General features: G+C 41.1%; 1 protein-coding gene across 1 annotated transcript; it reads right to left on the reverse strand.

The window, feature by feature from the left end:
• On the reverse strand, positions 1-27,754 carry SYCP2L (synaptonemal complex protein 2 like). The gene is made up of 33 exons (XM_057399236.1): positions 27,639-27,754; positions 26,330-26,431; positions 25,196-25,220; positions 24,026-24,111; positions 23,806-23,894; positions 23,666-23,700; positions 22,766-22,908; positions 22,223-22,275; positions 21,833-21,878; positions 20,944-21,036; positions 20,793-20,853; positions 20,207-20,355; positions 19,294-19,354; positions 16,939-17,051; positions 16,419-16,494; positions 16,216-16,258; positions 15,581-15,626; positions 14,498-14,583; positions 12,886-12,934; positions 11,875-11,930; positions 11,394-11,448; positions 10,852-11,008; positions 9,402-9,451; positions 8,210-8,321; positions 7,673-7,764; positions 7,450-7,513; positions 5,551-5,682; positions 4,684-4,808; positions 3,624-3,718; positions 1,999-2,162; positions 1,124-1,160; positions 601-670; positions 1-200 (listed from the first exon to the last, which is right to left on the reverse strand). The coding sequence occupies exons 1-33, from the start codon at positions 27,720-27,722 to the stop codon at positions 141-143; spliced, it is 2,709 nt and encodes a 902-aa protein (XP_057255219.1). The 5' UTR covers positions 27,723-27,754; the 3' UTR covers positions 1-140.

The following is a 27,754-nucleotide window of genomic DNA, read 5'->3' on the forward strand; positions in this document are numbered from 1 at the left end:
ACCCTCAGTGTTATTTTCCTCCTCCTCCCCCCTTTTTTTCCTTTCTATTTAAGAGCGATAAACATCCTTCAACATGACCATCTTCTCTGCACTGCATAAGGTGCTCAAATATTAAGAGCAATAATGAATTCAGGGGTTTGTTAGTCAGAAGGAACCGTGAAGATGCTTTTTTCTACTGACTTCTTTGTTGGGAGTTCATACTGCAGGGAAGGAAACAAAACACATTTCAAAGGTTTATACAAACACATTACATAAGAAACCGCAAATGTCTTAGAAGCACATTTAGATTCAGCTTTTAATTCTCAAGCATCCAACCTGGAACAAGTGCTGCAGGATGAGCAGCTCCCATGATATGATTGTTTTTCCCCAGCCCTGCCCCTCTTTTAGAGGGTCCTTCATCAGGAGCACCTATGGTAAGGGACAGGCCTGTGTCCCAGAGCAACTCAGCGCTTACAACAGAAACTTTTCCCTATGGAAAGACTCAGGATTCCAGCTTTGACAGTTAAAATAAACAAGCTCACGGTTTTCAGCATCTTATGCTTATGTGCTCATCTGTATGAGCACACCCCTCATACAGAGCTACTTGTGTACTGCACATACCGTTGTATTTTGGCTAGTGGTGGCAGAGTCCCAGACTGTTGGACCCAGGCCCGAGTCAACAGACTGAATTCTGTAAGGAAAATGAGCATAGCTAGTTTGTGAAGAGTTAGTACTTACTGATGAAGCTTGCACAGAGATTTACCAATAAAAATTAACCTGAGGATTCCCACTTTTGCAGCTTTTTCCCCAGCATTTGCACCAACAGTACCTTTTACTTCATCTTTAATGATGGCCTCTTTCTGACCTGTAGATACAGATGTGACTAGAGGGTGTACCTTGTTCCAGACCCTGGTACAGGTCTCTTGAGGTATGTGCCAATCCTGCACGACTTCCCATGCAAGGAGTCTCTCATTGACTGCACCCTAGTCCCAGTTCAAAACCCTCCCAAGGCTGCAAAAACTACAACTGGAGATGCCATACTGGCTTTAGAATATACACCAGCAAGTGTAGCACGAGCCTAACCAGTGCCCTTTTTGACCATCAGAGGACTCACGAGCATGCAGGACGGCTGGCAGAGACATACCTTTGTTTTTGCTGGTTGCAGAAAGAATTCAGTTTTGCTGGTTGCAGACAAAGAATTCAGTGTGCTGAGCGAGACCTGGACAGGCTGGAGAGTTGGGCAGGGAATAACTTGATGAAATATAACAAGGGAAAGTGTAGAGTCCTGCATCTGGGCAGGAACAACCCCAGGTTCCAGTATAGGTTGGGAAACGACCTGTTTGTTAGAGAGCAGTGTAGGGGAGAGGGACCTGGGGGTCCTAGTGGACGACAGGATGACCATGAGCCAACACTGTGCCCTTGTGGCTAAGAAGGCCAATGGCATCCTGGGGTGTATTAGAAGGGGGTGGTTAGTAGGTCGAGAGAGGTCCTCCTTCCCCTCTACTCTGCCCTGGTGAGACCGCATCTGGAGTATTGTGTCCAGTTCTGGGCCCCTCAGTTCAAGAAGGACAGGGAGCTGCTGGAGAGAGTCCAGCGCAGGGCAACAAAGATGATTAAGGGAGTGGAGCATCTCCCTTATGAGGAAAGACTGAGGGAGCTGGGTCTCTATAGTTTGGAGGAGACTGAGGGGTGACCTTATAAGTGTCTATAAATATATAAAGGGGGAGTGTCACGAGGACAGAGCCAGGCTCTACTCAGTGGCAAACAATGATAGGACAAGGGGTAATGGGTGCAAACTGGAACACAAGAGGTTCCACTTAAACTTGAGAAGAAACTTCTTCTCAGTGAGGGTGACGGAACACTGGAACAGGCTGCCCAGGGAGGTTGTGGAGTCTCCTTCCCTGGAGACATTCAAACCCGCCTGGACACATTCCTGTGTAACATTATCTAGGTGTTCCTGCTCCGGCAGGGGGATTGGACTAGATGATCTTTCGAGGTCCCTTCCAATCTCTAACATACTGTGATACTGTGATACATGGGAAGGGCTACATCCACAGGCTGGCACAAGAGAAGCCATACACACCACTGCATCCTTCTCCATGCTTGCTAAGAGTTGGGTTTCCTTCTCAAGACTGGCAAGGTCTTCAACAAGAGTCTTCTGGAAGGCCTCCAGCTTAGTCAGCCTAGTGATGGACAACAGAAATAAGCTTGACATTTTCATGTGCAGAAGCACAAGGCCATTGCCAAACCCTTCAGCATCAAACCTGCCTTTAGGCAGAAGCAAACATCCTCACTGAACTACATGGAGCAGTTTTGTTCTCAGTTATGTCAGAGAGCAAGTGAATAGCTGAACCAGGTTAAACTGAACATAAGTTTAGCTAAACAGCCTGTCCCAAATAGCAAACAGTAACAGAGGCCCAGGACAGAGTGTACAACAGGGTTCACAGCGCAGTACTTGTCTTACATGCTCTTTCTCAGCCTTCGGGAATTTCAGCAGATTCCCCTAGTCAAAGACATCACCTTGGCACAAGTAACCTGTGATGGGTTTTCCTACCACGGGTTTAATATACACACACTGTGTTACCACAGAATGCCAGCGATTCCTAAACTTTAACCAGCAACAGCCTTATTTGCTTGGATTTGCCACTTTTCCCATGACAGCAGGATACCAAGACATCATCTGATGGTGACTTTAGAAACTACAGTTCTAGGGTAGGACAGATTTGGCACAGCTCTGTCCCCAATTTCCTGCGGCTCTGATTTGCTCTAAGTTACTTAGTTAATAACATAAAAGCATGGCAGCAGCTCACAGCCATCAGATCTTATCCACCAACTCTTCCACCCCAAGCATGCCCAATTTTGCCTCTGTAACACAAACTTCCCCATATACCTTAAAAACAAGCAAATTCTGCTCATCGAGATCCTATTGATATCAGGGGTTTTGCACTTTAAAAGCTATTATTTCATACTACATTTGAACTAAATTCTGCAAACTGAATGCGTAGTAGACACAGACATCTGACAGACTTTATCTGTCAGCACACCTTAGGCTGTGCTTTTATTTCTTTTATGAGAACTCCATAGATATTATAATTGTTTGGGGTTTTTTTGATCTAGCTCCTATAAAAGAAATCTGACAACCTGCAAAGAAAAAGGACCTTCTTTAAACCCTCCATCTGGTGAGTTCCTGTAAATTCACTGACAGCACTTGCTTTGTACTCAGGAAACAAATTGAGAGAAAGGGGTTTATAACAGACCCCTTAACTTTTCTTCTCCCTCACTTCAGTCTGGCTTCTTTTTTAAAAGATGTAGAAACAGAAGCTACTAAGTATAACAGTGTTTTTAAACATATTTGTGAACACTGCTGACAATCAGAAGACAGCTCAAGGACTTCATTAGCTCCCAACTGAAGCTTGCTTTGCATTAATTCATCTATCCACTCTCCCCTTACAGGAGAATCAGGATAAATCACAGGAGCTACACTTCTGAAACTCTGACAAAAAAAAAAAAGAGACATGCACACAAGTTATTTTTGCCTACAGTGCAGTAGTTTACTGTTAGGTTCACTTACAAAGGGGCATTACTGTCCCTATCAAAATTTACACAAAACTGAAGCCATTTTCAGCCAGCAGTAGACAGCTTACCTGCATTCATGTATCTGGTTCAGCAGCAGGGACATCTTCTTCTCTGAAGTCCTCAGGGCATTCTGTGCACTGATCTCCATCCGTTTGTACCGGGACTAGACATAGGATGCAATGTTATGGATGAGCAATGGCCCAAGCAAAAACCTCAAAGTCTAATTTCCAAAACTTTTCCCTGGAACACAAATCCCTCCATGGGTTGCTTTGTGAAAATCACCTTAAGTCAAGTTTAAACTGAATTGAGATGACACGTAGGCAGGGTACTGCAAATATAAACTGGTTTCATTCAGCCACACCAATTAGACCAACAAACCTCTGTGCAGCCCATGCAACTTCTGGTGTGTTCAAAGCTTTTAAACACAAGGAAACTTTGTGATGAATCAGATACTGTCCCTTCATATTAAACTTAATGCCCATATTACTTGCTACAACTAAATCAAAACTAGCAGTAACTTCTACTATGTCTCAAGTACATCTATATAGTTGAGTAGAGAATAGAGCTTATATACTACCAACACCTCTAAGTATCATTAATCCCAAAGATACAAGAGTGTCCTTATGGATCCACGCATGTTCCAGCCAATACGTGCAGCCTGTATTGCTTTGTTTTTCATTATGAAAAATTTGCATAGTTTTCATCATAGTGAAACTGCTCTGTGCTCCAAAAGGAGTTTCTGTACTTTTGATATGTGCCTGTGAGGACAACAATGCACAGCTCCAATGTAGGTACACTGCCACTGCCACGGGTTACCGTTTTAAAAGCTTTGTTCCTTCCCTCTGAAGAAGATACTTGAAATGCCTAACCAAATTTGATGTTCTAACATCCAAATAAGACAAAAAAGGAAAAAAAAATAAAAACTTCCTTTACACCTTTTCTGTAATACTTCCCAGGAGTATTCTGTAAAACCTGTATAACTCCAAGATCTGCAGGTTAACAGACAGTACAGCCAAAACCCTGCTCCTGGGCACAAAATACAGGCAGGATATTTAAATCAACTCCCTTGGTGATATAAAGGTATGGGAAAACTCCACACAGGGACCATATTAAGAGGCTGCACATTACCAAGAACAATTTCTTTAGTTGGCCAATAAAGCTGTCAAATGCAGTAATCACCCCTGAATCACTGAAGTCTTCATGCAGCATCTCAGAAGGAAATACATCATCCACATTATTGTCCATTTCCTGACCTAGAAGAAAGTGTATGCAGTTAGCACCATATGGAGGGGCTTATTGGAACATAAACCCTCCTGCTACAGATGGGTTTATCATTCATGTGTATGATAACATTTGTTACAGAGCTGGAATTTGAGTCTTGTTCTTCTAGAGCTCACAAGCAAGAAGGAAACTAGTCCAAAATGCATTGACAAAGACCTGTTAGAAAGCAGCGTATAAGAAGCAGCATGATGCTAACCAGAGAACAGCAGATGTAGAAAACACAAGGAAAAAGCACAGCACAAGGGAAAGAAAAAACAAAACAAAGTCAGGCCGCTGTTTCTGTGTCTTCTGTTTATTTGTTGCTTTCTGTTCAGAGTTTGTAATGTTTTGCAGTTACTTTGTTCATTATCTGCATGCTTTTTTCAGGTTTTTTTTTCTTTTTTAGGATGGGCTTTTTGTGGGTTTTGTTTTTTTGGCTGTTTTGTTTGTTTTGTTTTTTAATAACCCTGGGCAACCATTATTCAGAAAGACTAGAAAAGTGCAGACATTGTAAAGCAGTTTCCCGAGCTGATTGTGGTTAGGGAACCCAAATTACCATTCACACCTCTGTATATGTGGTGTCCAATTTCAGTACCACAATAAACACCGGCTGAGAATATAGCCTCCCCTGCAGATACCTCTCTTCAAGCTTCCACATTATTATGATTTCTACTATCAATAAAGAAAAGCTAAGAGCATTTAAAATCTTCACCTTAATTGCCAACCTGACTTTACCTGTCTGGATCTCCACTTCATTCTCTACTGAATCAACAAGTTCCCTTGACTTATAGGAACTGTCAGTGGACAAATGACTTCTTTCCCAACTGGAAAATCTAAGCTTTTTTGTAGCTGTATCAGTTAATACATCTAGAAAGAGAACAGAAGATGATTCAGAAAATACCTGTTCTTTTGCATGAGGTATGTGGCTGTACCTACCAGCTATTCAAGGAGAAACCACAACTGTAATTACCAATACTGCAGAAAAGCGGGCAACTTCATTTCAGGGTCTGGCAACACTCTTACAGGACTGGTTAAGACTTCATCAGCAAGCCTCTTCCCTCACAAAAGCAGGCAAATAGACTGCCTACTGCTATTCAGGTAACTGGAATGCTACCATGCCTCCATCTTAAAGATGATTTTGTTTCTTGACCCACTACTGTAATCATAAACCTTGTCCACCTTTTTCCCATTCTCTTTCCCAATCCAAGCTTACTATCTGTTTATGCTCCTTTGTTCCTAAGCTAATTTCAGCTGCCTAAAAAAAAAAAAGCCACCAAAAAAACTACAAATAAAAAAAACAACAACAACAAAACAACCCACCACAAATACAGAAGAGAGAGAAAAGCTAACCACACTTATAACAACCGCCTTCTCTGCAGCTTCACTAAAGTTGCTGTGCAATTGCTTCTGACCCAGAAAAACCCTTAAAAACATGGCAAAGGAGGCTGCAGTGCGTATTTTATGGAAAAAGTTCAAAAACAAAAAAAGAAAAATCACCCTTTTGTCTCACTCTTCACTTCACTGAGCTCGGTTAAGTGTCTGTTTGGCAAACCACCTCTCTGGAGCCTCCACAGGAAAGAAAGCAGAAAGATGGTGGAATCCAGGACAAGGGGGACAATCCAAGCATGAGGAGCACACTGCAGTAGCTTTAGGGTTCACAGAGCACGAGTTCAAATGCAGTCACAGACTACATCCAGAATTTCTGAATATAACCCTACTTATGCTTTTACGTGGTATCAATTCCCCTCCAACTGTAAGACTGTACAATAAAAACTGATAAATATTAAGTCCTCATCACTTATCTTCCCCAAAAATTAAGTAGATATGTTGATACATTGAAGGTATATTCTGCAAATACTGGAAAGGTAAGAGACATATCGTGAACATAAACATAGCCAGTTCATGAGATATGGGATGCTTTTATCCAAGACCAAAGATTCAGTGACTTGGCTCATAACCACAACAACTAAACCTCTCAGAATTGCATCATCGTGAGCAATATTAGAATGAAGACAGCCCATTGCTGCTTGGCTTTGTCGAAATTCAGTTGTTTCCAGTCACAGAGACTGTGCTGCTGTTTCGAATTAGTTTGTGCAAGTTCAGTTTCATTTTTAAAAAGTCCCTAAGTGCCACATATCTTAAAAAAAAATACAACAGTAATAAACATCAGTACAAGTTATCATTTACCAAATACTTCATAGTAGTCTACATCTATATTCTTAGGTATGTAAAGATAAGGTCATCAGCTTTCAGGGATGCTTGTTTCTTAAACTGAAATTGCAGGGCACTTTCAGATCATTAAAAATTAGGTTTTGTGTGTCTCTTGGGTCTCTTTGTAAATCCACAGTTCTTAAAAGCTATACTACGAGTTTCCCTGTATAATGTAATAGCTATACTCTGAGTTTCCCTGTTCAAGGACAGGATTTAAAAGTTAGTAATAAATCCAGGAATGCATGTAAAAGCATCTTGCCACAGTCTGTCCTGATATATAGAACAGAGAAGTAGAAAGTATTTCTTCTGCAAAAAGTATCTCCAAAAACTCGGTTGTTATTTGTCTTTTCAAGGGAACGACAACTTTGGCAACATCCATTTCTACTTCTAAAGAACTCTTCCATGTTATTGAGACTAACCAACCTGAGTCCTTCCGCTTAAAACTTTCTTCTTCTCTTGACAATTCGCCAGATGCATTGTGAAACTTCTAAGGACAGAAGGAAAAAATAAGTATGTATCCACCCTGCATTGCAGACAAGCTCTCAGGGACTTGTCTACTTATAGGGAAAAAAGTGACATGATGCACTGGTTTTACAGAAGTAGCCTGACAGCAGATGAGAAGGAGTTTAAGTGCTGCATACTGCACCTGTGTGGCATTCTGCTCATCACTGGAGTAGCTCTTGGCAGATGCATCAAGTAATAGCTGTCCTGTTTCGAGCTCCTCTGAGAGGCTTTCATCTGCACAAGATATCAGCCAAGTGACACAGGCAATAGAGGTTGAATCCTCTATGGACTGGAAACCTCAATCTAATGACACATGTATTTTTAATATAAAAAAAAAAGAAACCACCAGCTTCTCCTTTATCCCTTCACACAGGAAAGGGACAGTGGATCAAACTCAGTCCCCAAAGCAGTTTTATTTCTGGCTGTCAATTAAGTTCATTCCCTCACCTTTCATTGGTCCCATGTAGTTCATTAGCCAATGTTCTCCCTGCCCAAGGGACTATCTAAAAACAATATCCAGCCCTCATAACCATTACAAGAAACATCACAAGGCAGAGTGCTTATGAAGAAAATGAGAATGGCAAAATTAAGAATTAAACTTCAAAAGATACCCACAAAGCACATGCCTACACATATCAAAACAACTTTTATAATGCATTGAAGATTAAAAAAGAAATACCATCAAGATCCACTGCAGGAGCGTCTCCCTTGGAGCTGAGTGCGCTTTTTTTCCTTAGTGTGCTTTTTTTCCTTAGTGTCTCCCTTTGAGCTCTTCGCCCTGATGCCCCCTGCTAAACCAAAAGCAAGCCTAAGCATGTATTTTATTTAAACATTACTACAGAAGTAGGGAGTTGGGTTGTGTTTTGGGGGGAATGTTTTTGTTGTGTTTTTTTTTTAATACATTAAGAACAGAGATTAAAATTTAGATATGCCTTACATACTGATAGCTCTCTCTCCAACACTTAAGGAGATCTCTGACCTGAAGAGTTCCATGCGTATGTAAGTTCTCCCTCTAGCTATTAGAGTTACATAGTGGAATGAAAGCATTTTAGTTAAAGGAGAAAAGGTTTCCAGGGGAAAATAAAAGCTTCTAATACAGCTACAAGTTCTGGAGGGCTATTTCCAAAACTTTCTGTTTATGTGGAGACCTTTCCAAAACATTTGATGTACAGCACTTAGTGGCTGGGCGCTCGAAAAGTCTGGCGTTGTTAAATTTCATTTTAATTTGCTTGATGTACGTCTGGTCCACTAATTCCTCCATCAGTATAATCCCTGGTTAGTTTTCCCAGAGCTATATCTGGAAGTGGAGAAGGACAATGCATGAACTGGGGCTCAGGATGAGCATAAGAGTTGGCATAAAAGCCCTAAAAATTGCCAGCAAAATACAGAGTTGATTGTGAGCTTGCCCAAGGGTCATAGAGGATGGGGTAGAGGACAGCATGGGGACAAAACCTGGTTAAGTCCAGGAAGGATTTCTGAAGGTGTTTGGATAGGCAGATATAGCTCTTGGTGGGGCCCTAGAGCCAAATCCACTCCTGTAAAGTGATACCTGTGTCACCCAAGGCAAGTATCACCCAAAGCAATTCCTGCCCAATTTTCCACCTGCCAAAAGTAAATACTGTCATTTCAGAACAACAGGCTTCAGGCTCACGCACAGCTCTTTCTATGAAGTTTCCCATGTTTTCTTAAGACCTTTTTTCCCCACTGTTTAATAGACCAACACAGTCTCAGCAATACTTTGCAGAGTAATTTATCCATCAGAACACTTGAGAAAATAGATAACACCAGTTTATGAATTCCTACTTATTTGTACGTGTATTACACACGTCATGCTTTTAAATCTGAGGCACATAAGCATGACACCTCCTTACCTTCTCTGTCTGGTGGTCACTGCCGCTACTTGCGGAAGACACTGGAAGCACTGCAAGAAGAAAAGCTTGCCTGGTTACTGACAATGTAATTTTGTGCCTTACCCAGTTAAGTTTTCCATTATGGCTAACCCAGTTTTGAGTTTGGTTTTCTAGCCATTTACAAGAGAAAATTGCATAACATTTACATTAACTTTCAAATAAACCCCTTTCTAACAAAGTCAGATGCAATTATGCAAATGTACACAAATCACTGCATCCAGAGCAGTTGCCAAAAGAGGCACAGGCTCAGCTGCTCATCTGATGGTGCCCATGTCCCATCCAGGGAGTATGGACTGGCACTGGAGAGAGAACAACTCCCACAGAAATAGACAGAAACACATAAAACATAATTTCTCCCTCAAGTTTCTTTTGCCTTTTCATCCCTACAGAAATCAGCTACCTGAGCAAGGCTCATCCTCCATGAGAAGGACAAAGACATTCCAACTTCCAGGACAATTTAGTTTGAATTTGGAGGTTGCAGCACCTAAGCAGCCATGGAACATGGCCACAGGGGAAGTTTGCTGTTGTTGAGAATGCTAGAGCACAGAGAGAATGCTAGAGCACAGAGAGAATGCTAGAGCACAGAGAGAATGCTAGAGCACAGAGAGAATGCTAGAGCACAGAGAGAATGCTAGAGCACAGAGAGAATGCTAGAGCACAGAGAGAATGCTAGAGCACAGAGAGAATGCTAGAGCACAGAGAGAATGCTAGAGCACAGAGAGAATGCTAGAGCACAGAGAGAATGCTAGAGCACAGAGAGAATGCTAGAGCACAGAGAGAATGCTAGAGCACAGAGAGAATGCTAGAGCACAGAGAGAATGCTAGAGCACAGAGAGAATGCTAGAGCACAGAGAGAATGCTAGAGCACAGAGAGAATGCTAGAGCATGTCACATGTAATTTTGGAAGTCACTTGGAGGACAACCAGCCTATCAGTGTATAAAAGGGGGAGCAGAGTGCCATGGTCTGCAAACTGTGTTTTTTCAAGGCTTATTCCCCAGGTCAATTGTATTTCTGGAAAGACAAGGAGTGGAGGAGGTATAGCAGCTCCAGAGAGATCTTCCTCCTCTTGTCTTCAAGAGCACCAACACAGCCATCAGCTTAGCACCCATGGCTTCAGCCCCATTACTCAGATGGACGCACCCACACAGATATTTAGGTGCCAAATTTTCACCTGTACTTCTGAACCCCACTCCAGGAAGGGAGTTCTTCAGGAACCTGGTTCTCTAAGCACAAGGGTGCGCAATGCACTTCCTCCAAAGGGCATGCCCCACTGCTGGCCTCAAGCGTGCTCTCTCCCTCTTGGACCAGGACTTAGCTGAATCCTCCTTTCTCAAACCATCATCAGCCATTTGTTTATCTGCAGTACAGCACATCATGCACAGTTAGATGTCAACAGGCGACCAAGCTTACCTTTTAATTTACTTCTCACCCGGGGTCTTTTTCGGGTATAGTCATGAAGTTTTGGCAGCGACTGCTTCTGAAAGTCAAGAATCCAGCTTTTTTCACTCTGACCAGTGCTTGTATTTTCATTGTTGCTTTCAGAGAAAAGATGTTTCCTGTAACTGGACTAAAGACACTATTAAAAGTAAGCCCTGCATAGTCAATTCCCTCCATTCACCCAGAAGCATCTTCTGTCTTCATCTCTTGCTCTCTCTTGTATCTAAATAGGAGAGCTCTTGCAAGAAAGAAAGACTTAGCATGAATGAGCTGCACCCAAGAGCACAGAAGGAAAAAATGAACATTCACTCTTTGGTCTGTCAGTCCTGGTGCACCCAGAGCACTGCTTTCAGTAGAAACAAGTGGACTATTTTGAGACTACCAGGCTCACATAACTCCTCCTCTGCACTGGGTAAGCCTTAAATTTCATCCTCTTTAAGGGCACTAACGATTCATACAAGTGGATACACACAGCAGCCGAAGGCTCTAGGGGTGAAAAAGCACAGGCAACCTACCTGCCTTCTCTCAAGCTTGCTTGATTCCTCATTCTTATTTCCTATTTCATAACTCCTGCCAAGTAACCCATAAAGACATGAGTTAGAGTAGCGCACACTGTACTAGCATGTCACAGAAGTGCAGAAGAGACACAGATGAATAGTAATGGCAGGGGTCTCCGTAACAGATCAGCAGGAGAACCAAACTGTTAATATGCAGTCATTAGCCAAGTTTTTCTTCTTTGGTTGGTTTCTCAAAGTAACAATTCAGGGATACCTGTAAATTAGCATCCTTTAAAATTAAAAATAAGCTATATACTTATAGATGGCAAGTCCCTGGCAGCTTGCTATAATATAGATACTGCAGCAGCTAAGCAAGGAACTATTTTATTAGAAACATCACACAGCTTTTTGCTCTTAACTTAAAACAGCTTAGTTAATGCAATGAACTCTTCATTCACAGAGCAAAATGTTCATAAATGGTGCATATATAACCCTGTACCTCTGACTTTGTGAGGAAACTTTCTGGCCAAGAATCTTTTCTTTAGCTTCAGCAACCTAAAAGAAAAACAGGTATTTGTCTTAAAGTCCAATTACCCCATAAAATAATCTACAAAATTAACATATATCAGAAACGGAGCAATAGCTCCACTATAGCATGCCCTAAGTGCGGCACACAGTATGGGCCCGGCTCTGAATCCGGGAGGCGGGGCAGGGTACCATGAAGCAGGGTTTTATGCTGACACCCAGTGGCAGGAGCAAGGTTTGGACGGTGTCCAGTTTACAACAGAAATAAGGGATGTCCCATTCAACACCCGTTGCCCCTGCAGTGACAGTCCCTGCACCAGGGAAAAGGATGAAAGCCAAGGGGTTTGTATAGTGGAAGCACCTTGATGGAAGCCATCAGAAGCAAGCTTTATGCTTCCTCAGAAAACCCCCATTGGTCAAAACTTCAAAGCAGGCAGAAGGACTAATTTTTAATTGATTTTTTTCTAAGTCTGCAAATACAAGTGAAGCAGAATTTCCAACAAAAGTTTTGTGAGGACTGCCTTTAACCAGGCATTCCCAACATACAAAGTATGGCTTGAAGCAGGTTTCAGTCTCTTCTGGTTTAGCTGAAGAGTGCAAAGCAAAGGACGCTCAGCAATCTGCTTTCAATGTTCAGTAAAAGGTAAACAGAGTTTGGCCTTCAACTGCAAAGATGTCCCATGGCCTTAGTCAAACAACAGCTCAAATTTCTGTTGCAGTTGGTTTTATCATACGTTACCCACCACAAAATGCAAGCAGTGATGAGCATTCTCCCCAGCACGTCATTCCCCCCCCCCCCCAAAAAAAAAGCCACCTTTTTTCCATGTCTAGCACCAACCAGGAAGCCAAAGAACCTCAGATTCCCACTTGTCTGGTTTGCTTTAACAGCACATCCATCCTTCCGGCATTTTTGCAGTAACAAACATCCCCTGCTTCAAGTTACTACTCTGTTAGTAACTCTTGACAGCTTCTATCTTAACTTTACCTTCTCATGACTTGCAGAGTCTGAATTTTCAAAGTCATAGATTTCCTTCCTGCAAGGCAACATGTATACAACGGTGACATATATACAATCGTGAAGAGTCAGTCTATAGAACTTCACTAAGAATATGGGGGGATAAGAGAGTTTGGGTTTGCTCCTCTCCCCTATGAACTCTGTTAGACAGTAAGCACTCCGATACCTTACATAAAAATACTCCTAAAAAAACAAACAAACAAACAAAACCAAACCAGCTTATTCCTTTCCTACTTAGTCTCTATTATTGCCCATCTTGATTCTCACTCTTTCAATTGTAATTTAAGAGAAATATTCAGAAGACACAAGTTAACCTATTCCCATTATATCATGAATGTTTTGTTCCCACATCACCAATAATAATGTGTGGTAGGAAGAAATCACGAGTGGAAAGACAATTTCAGAAGCATCTAAGAGGAAAAAAATCCATTTAATCGCTTCTTGAAGTCTAACATTTAATGTTTGCTCTCTAATCACTTCTCTGTATGCATCTAGATGTGTTTTCACTTCCGTCAACATTTAACTGTACTTTAACTCAACCTTTTCTTTCTCCAAACTGTAACTATTTAAAAAATCCTATAATTATTGCTCAACGTAGAGCACACCTTCCTCTTCGTAGTAGCAAGACTAAAGGACTGAGCTCCTTATTAAACAGGTTTCGCAAAGAAATGTTCATTTTTCAGATTAAACACTAGAGGGAGCAGAACGACCAAACTAAGAAGCTCTCCACCTCTTAACTTCTATACTGCCGCTCCTGTAGCATTTGCTGCAGCAAATTGTTTGGTCTTAACCTCTAGTAATGATCAAGTCCTGCAGCAAATTTACCCATTCTTACCTACGATAAATCAAAAAAAAAATAATCTAAACATTTGGTTGGGATTTTTTTTAAACTAAGGGTCTGTAAGCTGAAGCAGGACAACCAAGGAAGCCCCAGAGCAACCAGAACTGCAGCAGAGATCCCCCTCTACAATTAATTTGCTTTCCTGCCCAGCAGAAGACAAACTTTCACAGTGCACTTGGCAGAGAGCACAGGAGGAGGGTGCAACAAGACAGACTTCCAGTGCTGCAGACTGCATATTTTACTCAAACCCTTGTGTGCTTCTGCCTGCAATGGCACTAACTTTGAACATCAGCAGACCAATGTATGGTGTGAGGGAAGGGGACAACCAGACAAAGAGACCATTCTGAAACTGCAGGACACACAGATCCAAAGAACCTGCACAATATCAGAAAAAGCTCAGGTATTTGTGAAGGAAGCTGACACTCATAACTTCACTCACTAGAGGATGGGAGGATTACCTTTGGGTGACGAAAAATGGAAAAGGCAACGTGACACAGTATCACAGACGTGAGGTCATTTTTGGCTGACCAGAGTTAGCTTCTGAAGATTTCATCACTTTTGGGACCCAAAGGTTCACACTAAGGTAAGGTATGACCCTCTGTAGCCTGCTGCTTTTTCTGCAGTCTGTTCTGTTCAGACAGCCCACCCCATGGGCACACCCTCCCCACATTAGCACCAGAAATGGTCTAAAATCACCTGGTACACTAGCCCTTGCACAGGCACAGGACTCGTGCGTCATACCTGCCTTCAGTCCTCTGCTTGGGCAAACTCTTTTTTCTGTTTCCTTTTTCCCAAGTAGCATCATTCTGAGAAGAGAGTGGCAGGACCTAAAACCACAACACACAAAGTCACATTCTTATCCTGGAACCTTGCTAAAAGCAGAAGTCAGGCCTGCCTCAAAACTTCATTCTTCCTATTGCAACTGTCCAGGTGCAACTGTTTCCCACAGTTCTTTATCAGCAAGCATAGGACTCCCAGAGCTGAAACTGGGGTGCCAAGAGGGTGAGGATACAGAAAGAAGTAATTCAAAAGCTTTGAATTCATTCTACAGTGGGCAAATGTTACAAAACCTTTGAACTGTCAGTTAAAATGATAATAAGAAAATCTAAATCTAGTATCTGGAAGTGTAAACCCAATAATAAATGTAAATGTTATTTCTTACTAAGAAAGCTAAGTACTTACATCAAATTAAAACTATCACTTTGAGAATTTAATTTCTCTTGTGCATTACTTTTATTTGCACACCTGGACAAATCAATAGAAATTTCCAAGTACTTGAGTTGTGTAAAGAAATGCAACTACTTGCTTACTTGTCCTGGTTGCAAGCTCCTACGCGAGGAACACAGATATAGCATGATCAGACCATTAGAGCTCAGATATAAAACTGAATAAATATGCCTACAGACTTCCAAGACTCATTTCCTGAAGGAAAGCAAACCTTTGGTCTTACAGACCACACATAAGTCTTGTGACATACGAGTTTGTACCACACAGGGCAGGGATGGTTTGCTCCTGGGCGGAGGCACGTATATACTGTACACATTCAGTATATATACACCAGTACCAGGTGGCACATACACTGAAGAAATTCATCTGAGCTTGACTTACTTGGTTGGACCGCACTAGAATGAGGTTGGCAGCTGCTGCCTCTGCAGCTCACTCCTGGTGCTAAATGGCTCATTACACCAGGCATGACACCACACAGGCTCAGGACACTGCTCAAAAGCAGGAGTGACTCGATCCATCCCAACTTTCTTCTGCAGCTTCACCAGGGTATCTCTGCCTCTTGCCTCTTTGCTCTGGTGGGGCCCAAGGCAAACATACCTTTGGTGTTGACTCCTCCATGGATGCATCTTCTACAGGCTTCTCACTGGGGATAAGAGAACACATGAGAGGAATGCAGTGCAGAGAGGTGGGGGGGGAAAAACAACCCTTGCACCAATTTGCATCAAAGCAGTGGTTTAAAAGGTGAGGAGGGAAGAAAGCTGACTGGTAGCTTTACATAAGTCCAACTTATTAATTATAAGAAATGCTGTCCTGCAAATTTATGGGAAAAAAAAAGTTATTACTAATGCCAAGGTGAACTCCAGTTTACACAATGTTTCACAAAGGTCATGGGTCCTCATTATGAATAGCTACATATCTAGTGAGCTCCAGTTACACAGCTGTAGTTACACTCTAATACAGCTGTATGCTCGTCTTGTGTTTGGATTAAACCCATGATAAGAAATAGTCACATGAAAGCAGCAGCCAAACACCATCATTCTGCAACTCCAAAGTGCTATAACTCTGGACAGCTAGCTTTTCTAGCCAGCATGGCAAAACAGATTCATTTTTTTCCCCGCTTTATAAACGATGGAATAAACCTCAAAATCACATGCATTAAAACCCCAGGGGAGGGACAACAAAACCAAACCAGAAAATCCCACCTTGCTGCTTTTTGTCTGCAAGACACTCACCTAGGCTTCGCTTTCATCCTTTGAGATGGAGTTTTCAACTTTGCTGAAGGAGGCAAGAAAACTACAGCTTCACCCTCTGGAGCTACTATGAAACCTTTTACCTGCTTTTGCTGTAAGGCCCACAAAAGCAGAGCCTTCACCATGTCACCTGGGTGACACTTAACTGGGTCAGGCTTAAGGAACTGAAAGAAGCCATGCCTGACCTGAGCCTTCATTAGTATCTTCCATATCAGTTTGTTGGCTCACTGTAATCACGGTGACAGCAGAGTTAACCATTTCCTGCTTGGAGACATGAAACCATGAATAGAGCATGCATATGACCAGTAAAGGAATGGGTTTGGGATTGTTTTTTCTTTTTTGGTAACTGAGCTTTTTTCAGTGCTAACCTGTGGCAATAGCTGGATGACAGGTTCATCACTGACCCCCAAAAACGCTTTAGGTTGCATATAAATGATACTATAAGCTTCTCACCAAAAGCATCCCATCAGCCCCTTATAGGAGGGAGTAAAATTTCTTCTCTTTTAATGTGATTTTGCTAAAATTGCAGCTCTGGAGGCAAGCGGTTGTGCTGACTTCCCACAGATATAAGTTAGGGTTTGAAAATGCTGTTGGATCTGGATACACACTAGTTTTCTTTGAAAGGTTTTAACCACACCTATAAAAGCAGACTACAGGAGCGGGAACAGGGGCACAAGGACTATTTCACCATACACTTACTGCTACAGTGCCTGTTAACTGCTGACTGTCCTGAGAAGCTAAGCTGTCTGGTAGAGTCTCCGTGTTCTCAGAGTCTAAAGGATCTTTCCTCTTCTGCGGATTAGTGGACTTGGGTATCACTGCAGAACAGCAATCAGAGTGAGCCTATCATTGCAGTAATTGAACACATATGCCACCACCCCTCTCCATTCTTGCACACTTGCATGAAAGCATAACAGTGTAACTTTTTAGGTGCAAACATCTGCAGATCACGTTCAACAGAATGAACAAAACCAAACATCTCCAAATTACTCTTTGCAGAATTGCAATGTTAAGTAAGCAGCATCTTGATCCTTCCCCTTTCTAAGCAACTCATACTACATGAATACCTACAAGTTTATCATCTTATTGCTACCTTGACTCTTAGCTCTGGAAAACATGCAACAGGCCTTTGTGTCTGGCTAAAGCAACAGACCAACGGGATCTTCCGCTGTCTCTGTTCCACTCCGTTGGATGTCCATGGGGCACTGAAAAATTTGTTTCACTACAGATGGACTGCCTTCTGTCCTTTGTACTCCTTCATTTCTTCAACTAATAGTGCCCACCTTGTACATCTGTGAGTGCTTCATGGTGGAAGCTGATGGAGGAGCTTCTCCTTCACCTGCACCCCCAGAATCTGGAGGACTTCCCTTCTAGCTCATTTTGGGTTGTAACTGGAGGATAATGAAAACTACTGAAAAAGCTACTGCCTCAGACATTTAGAGCTAGAAGTACCTCTTCCAAGTGTTCACCTGGATAAAACTGAAATGCACAGTAATTAAGAGGAAAGTAAAAATTTGCTTTTAATATTGGCACAGAAAGAATGCTACAAAAGTGCTCTTCAAACTTGTGATTCATTTCCGAGATGGCAGGTGGCAGCACTAGAAAAAGAGCTACAAGTTCATAGCCTTAGAACACGTGGAAATTTCTACTATGCAAGTTACACCAAGAAATAATCTATACAAGAACTAATCACTTAAAAAAAAAATGAAATGCAGCCAATTTTGCAGAAAGGACATACCCCAGCCTCCAAAGAAAAAAGAACACTGCACAGAAAAAAGCCACCTCCCAAATAATTTGATGGTGAAATCGAGCCGAGGAAACATTTCCTGTTTAAGACTAATTTTGACCATGCATCCCTCTTGCTTTTGTGCTGAAAGCAGCTTTCCCTTAAACTGTGGGTCACAGCCTTAGTGAAGATTTACAGCGAGCTTCAGAGCAGGATAAAGGGAAAGAAATTATCTACTTTTTTTTTCTCTTGGACAAGTGCCAGGCTTGAACCTTCCTTTGGATCAAGAACCCAAGTGTCACATCTGTACTTCAGGCTCTGTGTTCCCTCATCATCCATCATATTTGGAACAAAATCAAACTCAGTAAAATGATCCTGGAAGAAGACATCTTGCAGAAGACGTTCACTGGCAGCACAGGACATTTGATCATTAAAAAAAAAAAAAATCAAAACCAAAAAAACCCCCACAGTGTTCCCAACTCAAAGAAATATAAAGCACTGGCTGAAGGCTGGTGAGAACTAAAAAATAATGGCTATTCCAGGTTCAACTAAGAGCCTTTTCTGCCATAAGACAAGCAGCTACATTTGTAGAGGGGGCACAAAACCTGCCACATAAAGTACTTAGAGCAGCACTCGCAGTGCCCCTGTATACTCCAGAAGGTCACCTGCAGACAGGAGCTGTGCTGCTGCTCATCTCTCTCCACAAACAGGGACTGCAGCCGAGTGTTTCATCTCCCCCAGCTGCACCTCCACAATAGAACCCAGGCATCTCCAAGGCATCATCCACCCCGTGTGGTAAGTGAATTGGAGCCCACCATTCTTTATCACATCACCTCGTTGAAAAGACTCAGAAGCCCTGCAGGAAGCTTGGCTTTCCCACCACACACCCCACTGCACAGAGGAGATGTTAAGTGCCAAGGTGCCAGACTGGTCCATCAGAAGACCTGTGCTTCCATGGGCACAAAAATGGCACCATCCCCTGCTGCAGGGAATCTCCCACAGGCACCCACACAGCGCAGCAAAACAAGCAGCCATGCATGGGGCAAGCAAGAAGGGAGGATAGATAGGTGCATCCCACTGCAGATCCAGCAATCCCAGCAGCACATGGCCATGGTGCCCCATCCTCACTCCCTGAGCTAGAGGGACTCGGCCTCCACCACTAACACCAGTTGCCAAGCTCAGGAGATATCAGTGGTATAAGATTGAGTTTGGGAGTTGTTTGTTCTGTTTTTTACTGTAGTTAACTGCAGTGTGTAAACTGCAAGTGAAGATACTCATTTTAAAACTGAATGATTTAAATTTCATGAAATAACACAATTTTTTTTTTTAATCACCTGCTTCATTCTGCCTGGTTTGTTTCCCATCATGGACAGGCTCCTCTTCAGTCACATTTATCTGTTTAAGTGAATTAATCTCATGAGAAAGTGACCTTAAAAAAAGTAGAGTCTTTAACTAGTAAAGCCAGCTAATTAATAACAAAACTACCAGTTGTTAATTGCCAGCAAGAAATCATTGGATGCTAAGTTGACCATTTGGAAAGGTTTCAACTCCTGCAAGGATAAATGACAGCCGCTATATTACGGCTATGTACCGTCACCTAAGGTTTCCTGCAAACCCCATGCTCTATGGATGAAAGTATAAAAAATTTACTATATTAACATTTACCAAAAAAAAAAAAAAGACACACACATCCATGTTTTTACATTCACTTATAAAAAATAAAATGGAGGTTTTAAAAACTACTCTACTTTTAATCTAGAGATACTATCTAAAAAGTCAATCTAAGATTTGCGACTTGCAGCACTCCTTTTCTCTAAGTTCTTGTGTCATGATTTGCTCATCCTGAGTAATGCAATACTTCAAGCTAACATAAAAACATGTTTATAATTCAAGTTATGCACTTAAATGCCATATGCTTTATTTCCTACTCGGAAACTCAGCAAAAGTAATCACAACACACTGAATTGATTAACAAACCAGTTAAACCTTCCAGCTTCTAAACCATGAATTTGAGTTCTTGAAACTTATTTCCTAAATTCTCTGATCTCTTTCAGGCCAAAGCTAAGAACATCTATATGGAGAGCCACAAATCCGCAAAGGGAATATAAACAGGCATATAGAAGGGGGGGACAACAAACCATGTAAAAACAATAAAATACATAAATTAAAATACCCACAAACCTCACTGTTTTTGCCCTGTACCTATCAAGTAAAATATAGTTTAGAAGAGTCATGCTGAGAGCTTACCATCATTTTTTCATCTCCCAAGACTTTTCTGAGAATACTAACGATTTCAAACTCAGCACTGAAAGATATTTTGATTTTTGTTACATTTTTTTGGTTAAAAGTAGCCGGAGTCTTCATATTAATTTTAATGATCTTTTCTCCATCCTCCTCTGTTCAAAAAGCAAACAAAAAAACCAAACAGTTAAATTCTGGTTTAGAGCAAGCCACTTGTTCTATCACCCCAAAAATGTCCGAATAATTTTTTGGGATTTTTCTAAAGTCTCTTTTACATCTTGCCCATGTGTTCCTAATTAGTTTGATCACCCATTTCTTTCTCATTGGTTCTAATTGAATATGCTGTTCCTTAGGACATTTATAAACTGACCCCTCAACATGTCCTGGTTGGGTCAGGAGAGTAGGTTATTGTGCCAAACAGGCCCACAGACAGTCCAACAAGCAGAGCTGGTGCTCTGCTTGACCAAAGGGCATGACAGGGAGGGAGGAGATGACACAGGAATTGTCTTTGGTGATGGCGTGATTTTAGATTGGCTCCCTGTGATTTGTGGACCCACAGCAAGATGGAGGATAATGCTAGAGAGAATCTTACCCTTAAAGCTGTAACTTCTGACTGCTTCTTTCAACAGCCTCACAGAGTCCCAAAGAGCATCCTTTGAAAACCAAAGCCACCACATCAGAAGGGCTGAGCAAGCCCCTGCTGCATTAAGCTAATTCCAAGAGTACCTGGGCCTTCATTTTACCTCACTACCCTGCACATAGAAAGTCACACTCTCGGTGCCAGTGTTGAAGTCAATCCAGAACTTCTCCAGCTTCTCGTCTGCTGGCTTCTTCACCTGGGGAAGCACAACAGGAGCACTGCTGTTCCCAGGAAAATCCCAAACTGCTGTATTATTCTCAGTTTAACAAGAGAAAATTGGAAAGCAGTGCTCTACATATGTATGTACACATGTGCATACCTCACAGGAATAAGAATTGGGATTAACCTGTGAGTTGCCAGCCTACTGCTCACCCAACCATACCCACAAAGTCAGATGTGGCACTACCTCAGGAAAGGGAAAGGCAATACACAAATGGTTGCATGTTTGGGGCAGGAAAAGGGTTTATGAAAGTTTTCTGTGTTTCTGAGCATTTGAAATAAGCAGAAGCAGTGGAACCATGTTCCATTGACTTGATTTTGATTCAATACAACTGCCAGGAATGGTGCCAGAAGTACACATACTTAAAAACCAGTAAAGCAATCTGCATGATCTATAACTGTGACCTCTCCTACAGGGGCATCAGGATAATATTGTTTTCTGGCAGTCTGGGAACAGCTCTGCCAGAGGAATTAGTGTTTTCCTGTCCTACTGTCTCTCTTTAGAGATCTCTCTTCTGTCATCACCATAAAGAGAAGCACTGTCTGTATCATCTGGCTGTTACAAAAGCAAAGTCAGCAACAGCAGGCTGAGAGCTAACAACAAATAAGCAGACTTCCCAACTAGAACAGAAGGTTACACTCTACACTCCGGAAAACTAAGCTTTAACAAAAAAGAAGGAGGAAAAGAGAAGCACCCGCCATATACCACAAAGAGTAACATTTAAACAGCAGTAACACTGTAGGAAAGGTGTCACAGTGTTAGGGACTATTACCTCATTCATGTCAACAAAAGCGGATATGCAAGGGAATGAATAGACTCTGGAAGAAAAGCAAACTTCACATGATACATTCAGCATCAGGATATGACTTTATGAAAAATAAAAAAAGTTCATTTACTAATCTTATTGTTCAAAAAAAGAACAAATCCCTACAAGTAAATTAAGCTTGGAGACTACAGTATTTTAGTCATGATGTATCACCTTTGATTGATTTTACTTCTGAAAGAAGTACCATTAAAACAAATAAAATCACTTTCTTAAGAACTTAATTATCCACACATTAGACCTTTATGTGTGTATATACATGCATGCATGAAACACAACTCAGATTTCAATCCTAGCAGTAGCAACAGCACCAGCTTATTCTCTTGTTTTGCAGCTTACCTTCTTCCATCCTCAAGCCTTTCATTTAGCTGATTAAGAAATTTTCTGCAGTCCTTCAAGACAAATGACATCTTATTAAAAATCAGGCTATATTTCCCTTGCAAGAGTTATTCTATTGGGCTGTGTAACCTCTACACCAGTTATAAGCTTTTAGGTAGTGAGTGTGATGCCAAAGGCTACTGGGGAAGAAACAGTCAAGCTGCTACAAATGGTTGGACCCAACTTATGACCAGCAAACCTCCAAACATACATCACAAAAAATGAATTGATGTATGCTTAAGAAGCAAAAAATATTTTGAAATAAGAGCTATTTTAACAATATGCCATTTTATATTTACCAGATTAAAAAAAAACAACCAATCTCCTCCCTCAAAAAACAACAACAACAAAAAAAACATTATTTAGCCATTTGTGGGAGGTTACTTTGTGTATTTATAAAAACAGTTTTGTAGGAACTTCTTACAAGGACATTCTCACTGAAAACCAAAACTAGCCCCTATACAGACTTGTCAAGTATGCTGTTTTCAAAATAAAGACCCTCACCGTCTCAAATTCTCCATCCTTGATCTCTTTGAAAGCTTCAGCAAGATAGTTATCTTCAAACCAGTGGTGAACAAGGTCATCTCTCCATTTTTTGGTCATTAACCTACAAAGTGCTTCTGAAAGGGCAACCTGAAGGTCATAATCTATGTGGTAAACATAAGCACAGGATAAATATCATCCCCCAACATAATAGAGGGTTATAGCATTGCTATTCTTGCACTTATATACTACACAGTCATATTCAGCAGCTAGCTCCACATGTGTTTCACCTAGGAAAACAGCAGAGGATAAGAGCCAAGCATTAACCCCAGGAACCCTCAGCGCCGTGTGGCTCAGTGAGGTAAAGGTGCAAAGCACTTAATCACAACACATTTGTGTGTCAGGAGATGGTTTTGGGGATCAGGGAAGGGACAAGAGTGAAGCATCATTGCTTTTGCACTGGGATTAAGTTATATGTCACACACCACAGTAGTGCCCTAGAAAGTGTTATTGCTAGGAGAAAACAAAAATGATTTTGCACAGGAGGCTATAAACCTTATGAACTGAAGTTTGTCCACATCATGGCAAAGTACATCCAGTTTTCTTTTAAGACTAAGAGAGCCAGCATACTTTGTAAATAAGTACATAAAGCTGATCTAATTACCTTCCTATATTCTTCAGTTTAGCTTTTCTCATTAGTTAATACAAATTACTAATACTAATCAGACAGAACAAATGCATTGTTGCATCTAACAATTTTGATTAATACTTTCTTTACATACCACCAAATTTTTCTCCCCAGGTATCAGCTCTTCACAAGGAAATAATTAAAATTATAATTAGTTGATAATAAATAAGCAGAAGTAGTAAAGCTGTAGAGGCCCCCCAGCTTCATAAGAATAACAACTAAATACTTCTTACCACCAACCTCCAGCATAGTTTTTGCAAGGTCTTTCCTGAAACAACATAATGCAACATGTTAAAGTGGAAATAACTTTAACTCTGCCTGCAAGGAAAAGGAAGGAAGTTTAGCTACAAGAGCTGGAGGAAAAACCACTTACGTGAGTGAGCACATCTCCTCAGACAGAGGGAATTTCTTCCTCTCCTCCCGTGGGAGACTGCCAAGTATAGAGTTGAGGGTCTTCAAGGCCTTTCCCCCACAGAAGGAGGAGCAGAAAAGGAAGGGAAATGGCTCACTAACATATTTTTCATATCTTGTATGTCATTACACCCACCTGTGTGCATGTACCTGTAATTTCCTTCTCCTAGTAGGAATCTTACCTCCTGCCTCAGGCTCCAGTAAATATTTTCTTGTGTAACTAGATGCCCTAGTTCAGGTAAAAATAAATTCACGACCTGTATTTGCCCTAGAAAAAAAAAAAAAAAAAAAAATCATTGTAAAGGTTACAGCTAGCAGTGAGCTGGTTTCCTTGAAAAAAAAAAAATAGTTGAAGAAACTACAGTTTGTTGTATTGAAGGAGTAAAAATACCACAGCTGTGCATTCATTTTAAAACCAAGCCTCCAAATATCTAACTCCAGACAGAAAAGGGAACTGGTAACTTCTTTGTAAAAAAGAGCTTCAGATGCTTCTACAGCTGACCCGGGTAACTACTTAAATAGGTATAGAAAGAAAAGGCTACTCAGTAACCCCAAGATATAAATCTGTAATTTATAGCTTTTGTCAAAGTCAACAGAGCAAACCACTAGAGATTACCTAGAAGGTGCTCATGTGCTCATGCTCATTCTGCTCCCACTAGAATAAGCCATAAGGATGAATAAACTCGAGTTACGCAGCCCACAGTGTAATGCTTCATTTCTGCATGACTTGTGAGCCTGGATATCTGGGCACAGATACTTGCTTTTTCTGAAAGCACCTGCTCCCCTGCACTAATGGAAAGCCAGCTGCAGCCACAGACAAAATCTTGCTGCTGTAATGAATGAGACACAAACAAACATCCTTCTGCCTTGTCAGGGTGGCTGAAGGAATTGCCCTATTATTCTGTGGAGGCTGCTACATTCAGCAAGGAAATAACATCTGAAGCTAGTAGGAACAGATGTGCAAGAGCAGACTGTTGAGCCTGAACTCCTTTATGAAGCACCACTTACACTGACCAAGTGAAATACTTGATACCAGCCACTTAAGCAAGATAACATGACTATTTATTTATTTTGGCATATTCAAAATAATCAAGTAAAAGAAACAGTAAGAGGTTTTGTGCTGTAATGTAAATGGTAATGAAAATTAACTGGAGAGAAATCAGCAGGAGGATTTAAAGAAAACACTACAGAGAGGAGGAAGAATAGGTAGGGAGCAGAGGGGAGAAGAGAAAGTGGATGCAGTTCAAGCAGAAATAAGAAATGTGCTCCTGTGACTGAAATTTGGGATGTTGAGGAATTGAAGAAGGCAAGGGGAGGAAAAAAAAAAAAAATATATATATATATACACTGACCTTTCTTACTGCACTTGAAAATCACCTGATGGAAAAAAGTAAAGGAAGCCTTCATTAACACACCACAACCCAAGCACAGCCATACTCAAAGCACCGAGGCATTTATGCCCCCATCATCACAACTTTCAGGGGCTAAATTACATAAACCACCAGTGTACTCACATCAGGAAAAGCAGTGCCACCTGACACAGGTATGTCACTTATGGTAACCCCAATCATACAGGTTGGAATTATGCAGGGAGGGTAAAGGGAGAGAAGCACCCACTTCCACCAGGATTTCAGCAGTGCTAGAGTGCAGTGCCCCCAGCTTCCCTCAGAAACCCACATCACAAACACCCACAACAGAAATAAAACAATACATCATCCTTCACAGTGAAAGGATATGGAAGAAACGGACCAGGAAGACAAAGAAATCAAGCTTTGGTAAATAACTAACTTATAAAGTATTTAATTTTGAAGTGTTTAGTAAAGAAAAAATTGATTTTGCTCAATTATCTTTTATCAAGTCTCTTAAAAAGACTCATGAGTATTTGCATGACTACTGATGCACAAACTGATACAGTTCTGGTAAGGTACAGACAAAAAGACAGAGGGAACAGCTGAGGAAAGAAGCTAAAAGATTTTTTCCTCATGCAAGTTTACATCACCAGGCCTCTAATACCTTTAAAATTGTGATTGAAATAGCAAGTTAAATGAAAATAAGCAAATGTAAGCAGGTCAGATTATTCTTTAAAAGTAAATCAGCTGCTTCAAACACAGCAGGAACAAATCGCCAGGATCACCTTGGCAACCACATTTGCACTTCAGGTGCAGCTCAGTGTCAGTAACTTGTGTTTTTATAAACAGAGCTTCAGCACAGAAGCTTTTCTTTAAAAAAATGCATTCAGAATTTCTTGCACATTTCCCTGCAAAAACAAACACTGGGCTCTGTGTTAGAAAATGACCAAATGTTGCAGCCCTGAGCAACCCCAGGGCGGCTTCTCCCAGGTGTGTCAAACTTCAGCCTAATGCCAGCCCAAGTTTAGTCCTAGGACACAAGGTCTGCTTAATTACTCATTTCTTAACTGTTTGTCAAGAGTTGGCTTTCTTATTCAATAAAGGCAACCCTTCTGCCCTCTTAATACACATACATACCAATGCAGAGTCAAAGAAGTCTTCAAGAAGTTGCATCAATAATTTCTCACTTGGGTCAATGAGGTTCACAAACTCTCTTGCTCTTTCAAACCAAGATACCAAGTAAAAGTTAAAAGAATCAGTTAAAACCTGAGTTATTAATCCTTATAACACAGATATCTGCAGGAAACCTTAAACACAGAGACAAGTTTTTGTAGTCCTTGAACTTCAAACATGTTCTCTGTCAAAAGCTACACAGAATTAAGGAGCTCAAATTTTGCTAGGAGGACAATAAAAGTGACACCCTTACAGCCACTCCACAGGACTTATTCCTCTGCTTCCCTCCTCAACCCTCTTTTTGTCCTCCTTTCTTATGCCCACTCTTGGTGCTCAGGAACTCCTGGACACAATGCATGCTGCTAGTGGTATCATTACTTCTATGGAGATTTCTAGTAGACATCAGTTCATAGTAAAACAATGTTTTAAAGATTTGTCAAGCTTTTTCAAAGTCATTATTTTAATACTTTAGCATTTAAAAGCATATTGCACAGCATCACACATATATGGCTAGCTAGAAATCTATGCTTGACTGGAGATACAGATGTCAGATTGGTGATATTTTGTTATTAATCTCTCCATACAGGAATTTTGAGCAACTGTATCCCTGAAAAGTATAGCTACAAGGCAGGACAACAACAGTTTGGACTGCTGACTTTTTGGCACAACTCCACTAACACAGAGCGAGTGTTAACTGCTCCCTCTCACCTATGCTAGGCCCGGGTATTCCTCATCTTCCACACAAGTACATTTCTGCTACTACAAGTATTACCAACTGAAATAAGTATTGTGCCAGAAGATAAAATGTAGTTGCACATTAGGTGCACCTGGTTTACTATGGATCTAAAAAGGAACCTTCATAAGGAATACATCAGCTTATGGAAGTATAAAACTCTGCTCATCAGTTCTATTACTAGGACTGTATTTTACTGGAGCACTTAAAATACATTTAGGAATTTTATACTATTTCTCAAATAGGAGTAACCCAAACTCACCCTCTCCTTCCACTGTCATTTTAAAAAAACAAAACCCAAAAAACATAAATCCATATAGTCAGGTAGTAAGCAAAGCCATGACGTTAGCTGCTGTACTGAAAGCAATGCAACAAAAGCAAGTATTTTTTCCCCACTAAGCTCATACAATATGTTTAAAAAGAAAAAGATACTCCTTTCTGTGACAAGCCATCTTCTAGTTTGCACTTCCTTGGAGTTCTTTTCCTGATACAAGCAACCTTAAATCACATTTGTAATGTCGTATACAGTATTACACTCATCTTTTCTACCAGTCCTTGCTCAATAAGCAAACTCGTCCTGTCTTGAAGGTCACTTTTAAAGTAGAGCTGAATACATTTCAGCATCAGCGAAACATTCTGGAATTGATTCTCGTCCA

This window comes from Pezoporus wallicus, unplaced genomic scaffold, assembly GCF_028554395.1.
Source record: "Pezoporus wallicus isolate ANWC-B61680 ecotype Strahan unplaced genomic scaffold, APGP_CSIRO_Pwel_v1 contig_818, whole genome shotgun sequence".
NCBI lineage: Eukaryota > Metazoa > Chordata > Aves > Psittaciformes > Psittacidae > Pezoporus > Pezoporus wallicus.

Excerpts from the sequence above, each read along its gene's own strand:
- SYCP2L (XM_057399236.1), bottom strand. The coding sequence starts at position 27,722 with ATGCTGAAATGTATTCAGCTCTACTTTAAAAGTGACCTTCAAGACAGG. Across the intron at positions 23,895-24,025 it reads ACTGGAGCCTGAGGCAGGAG|GCCTTGAAGACCCTCAACTC; the intron begins GTAAGATTCCTA and ends TGTGGGGGAAAG. Across the intron at positions 4,809-5,550 it reads TGAAGTGGAGATCCAGACAG|GTCAGGAAATGGACAATAAT; the intron begins GTAAAGTCAGGT and ends ACTTTCTTCTAG.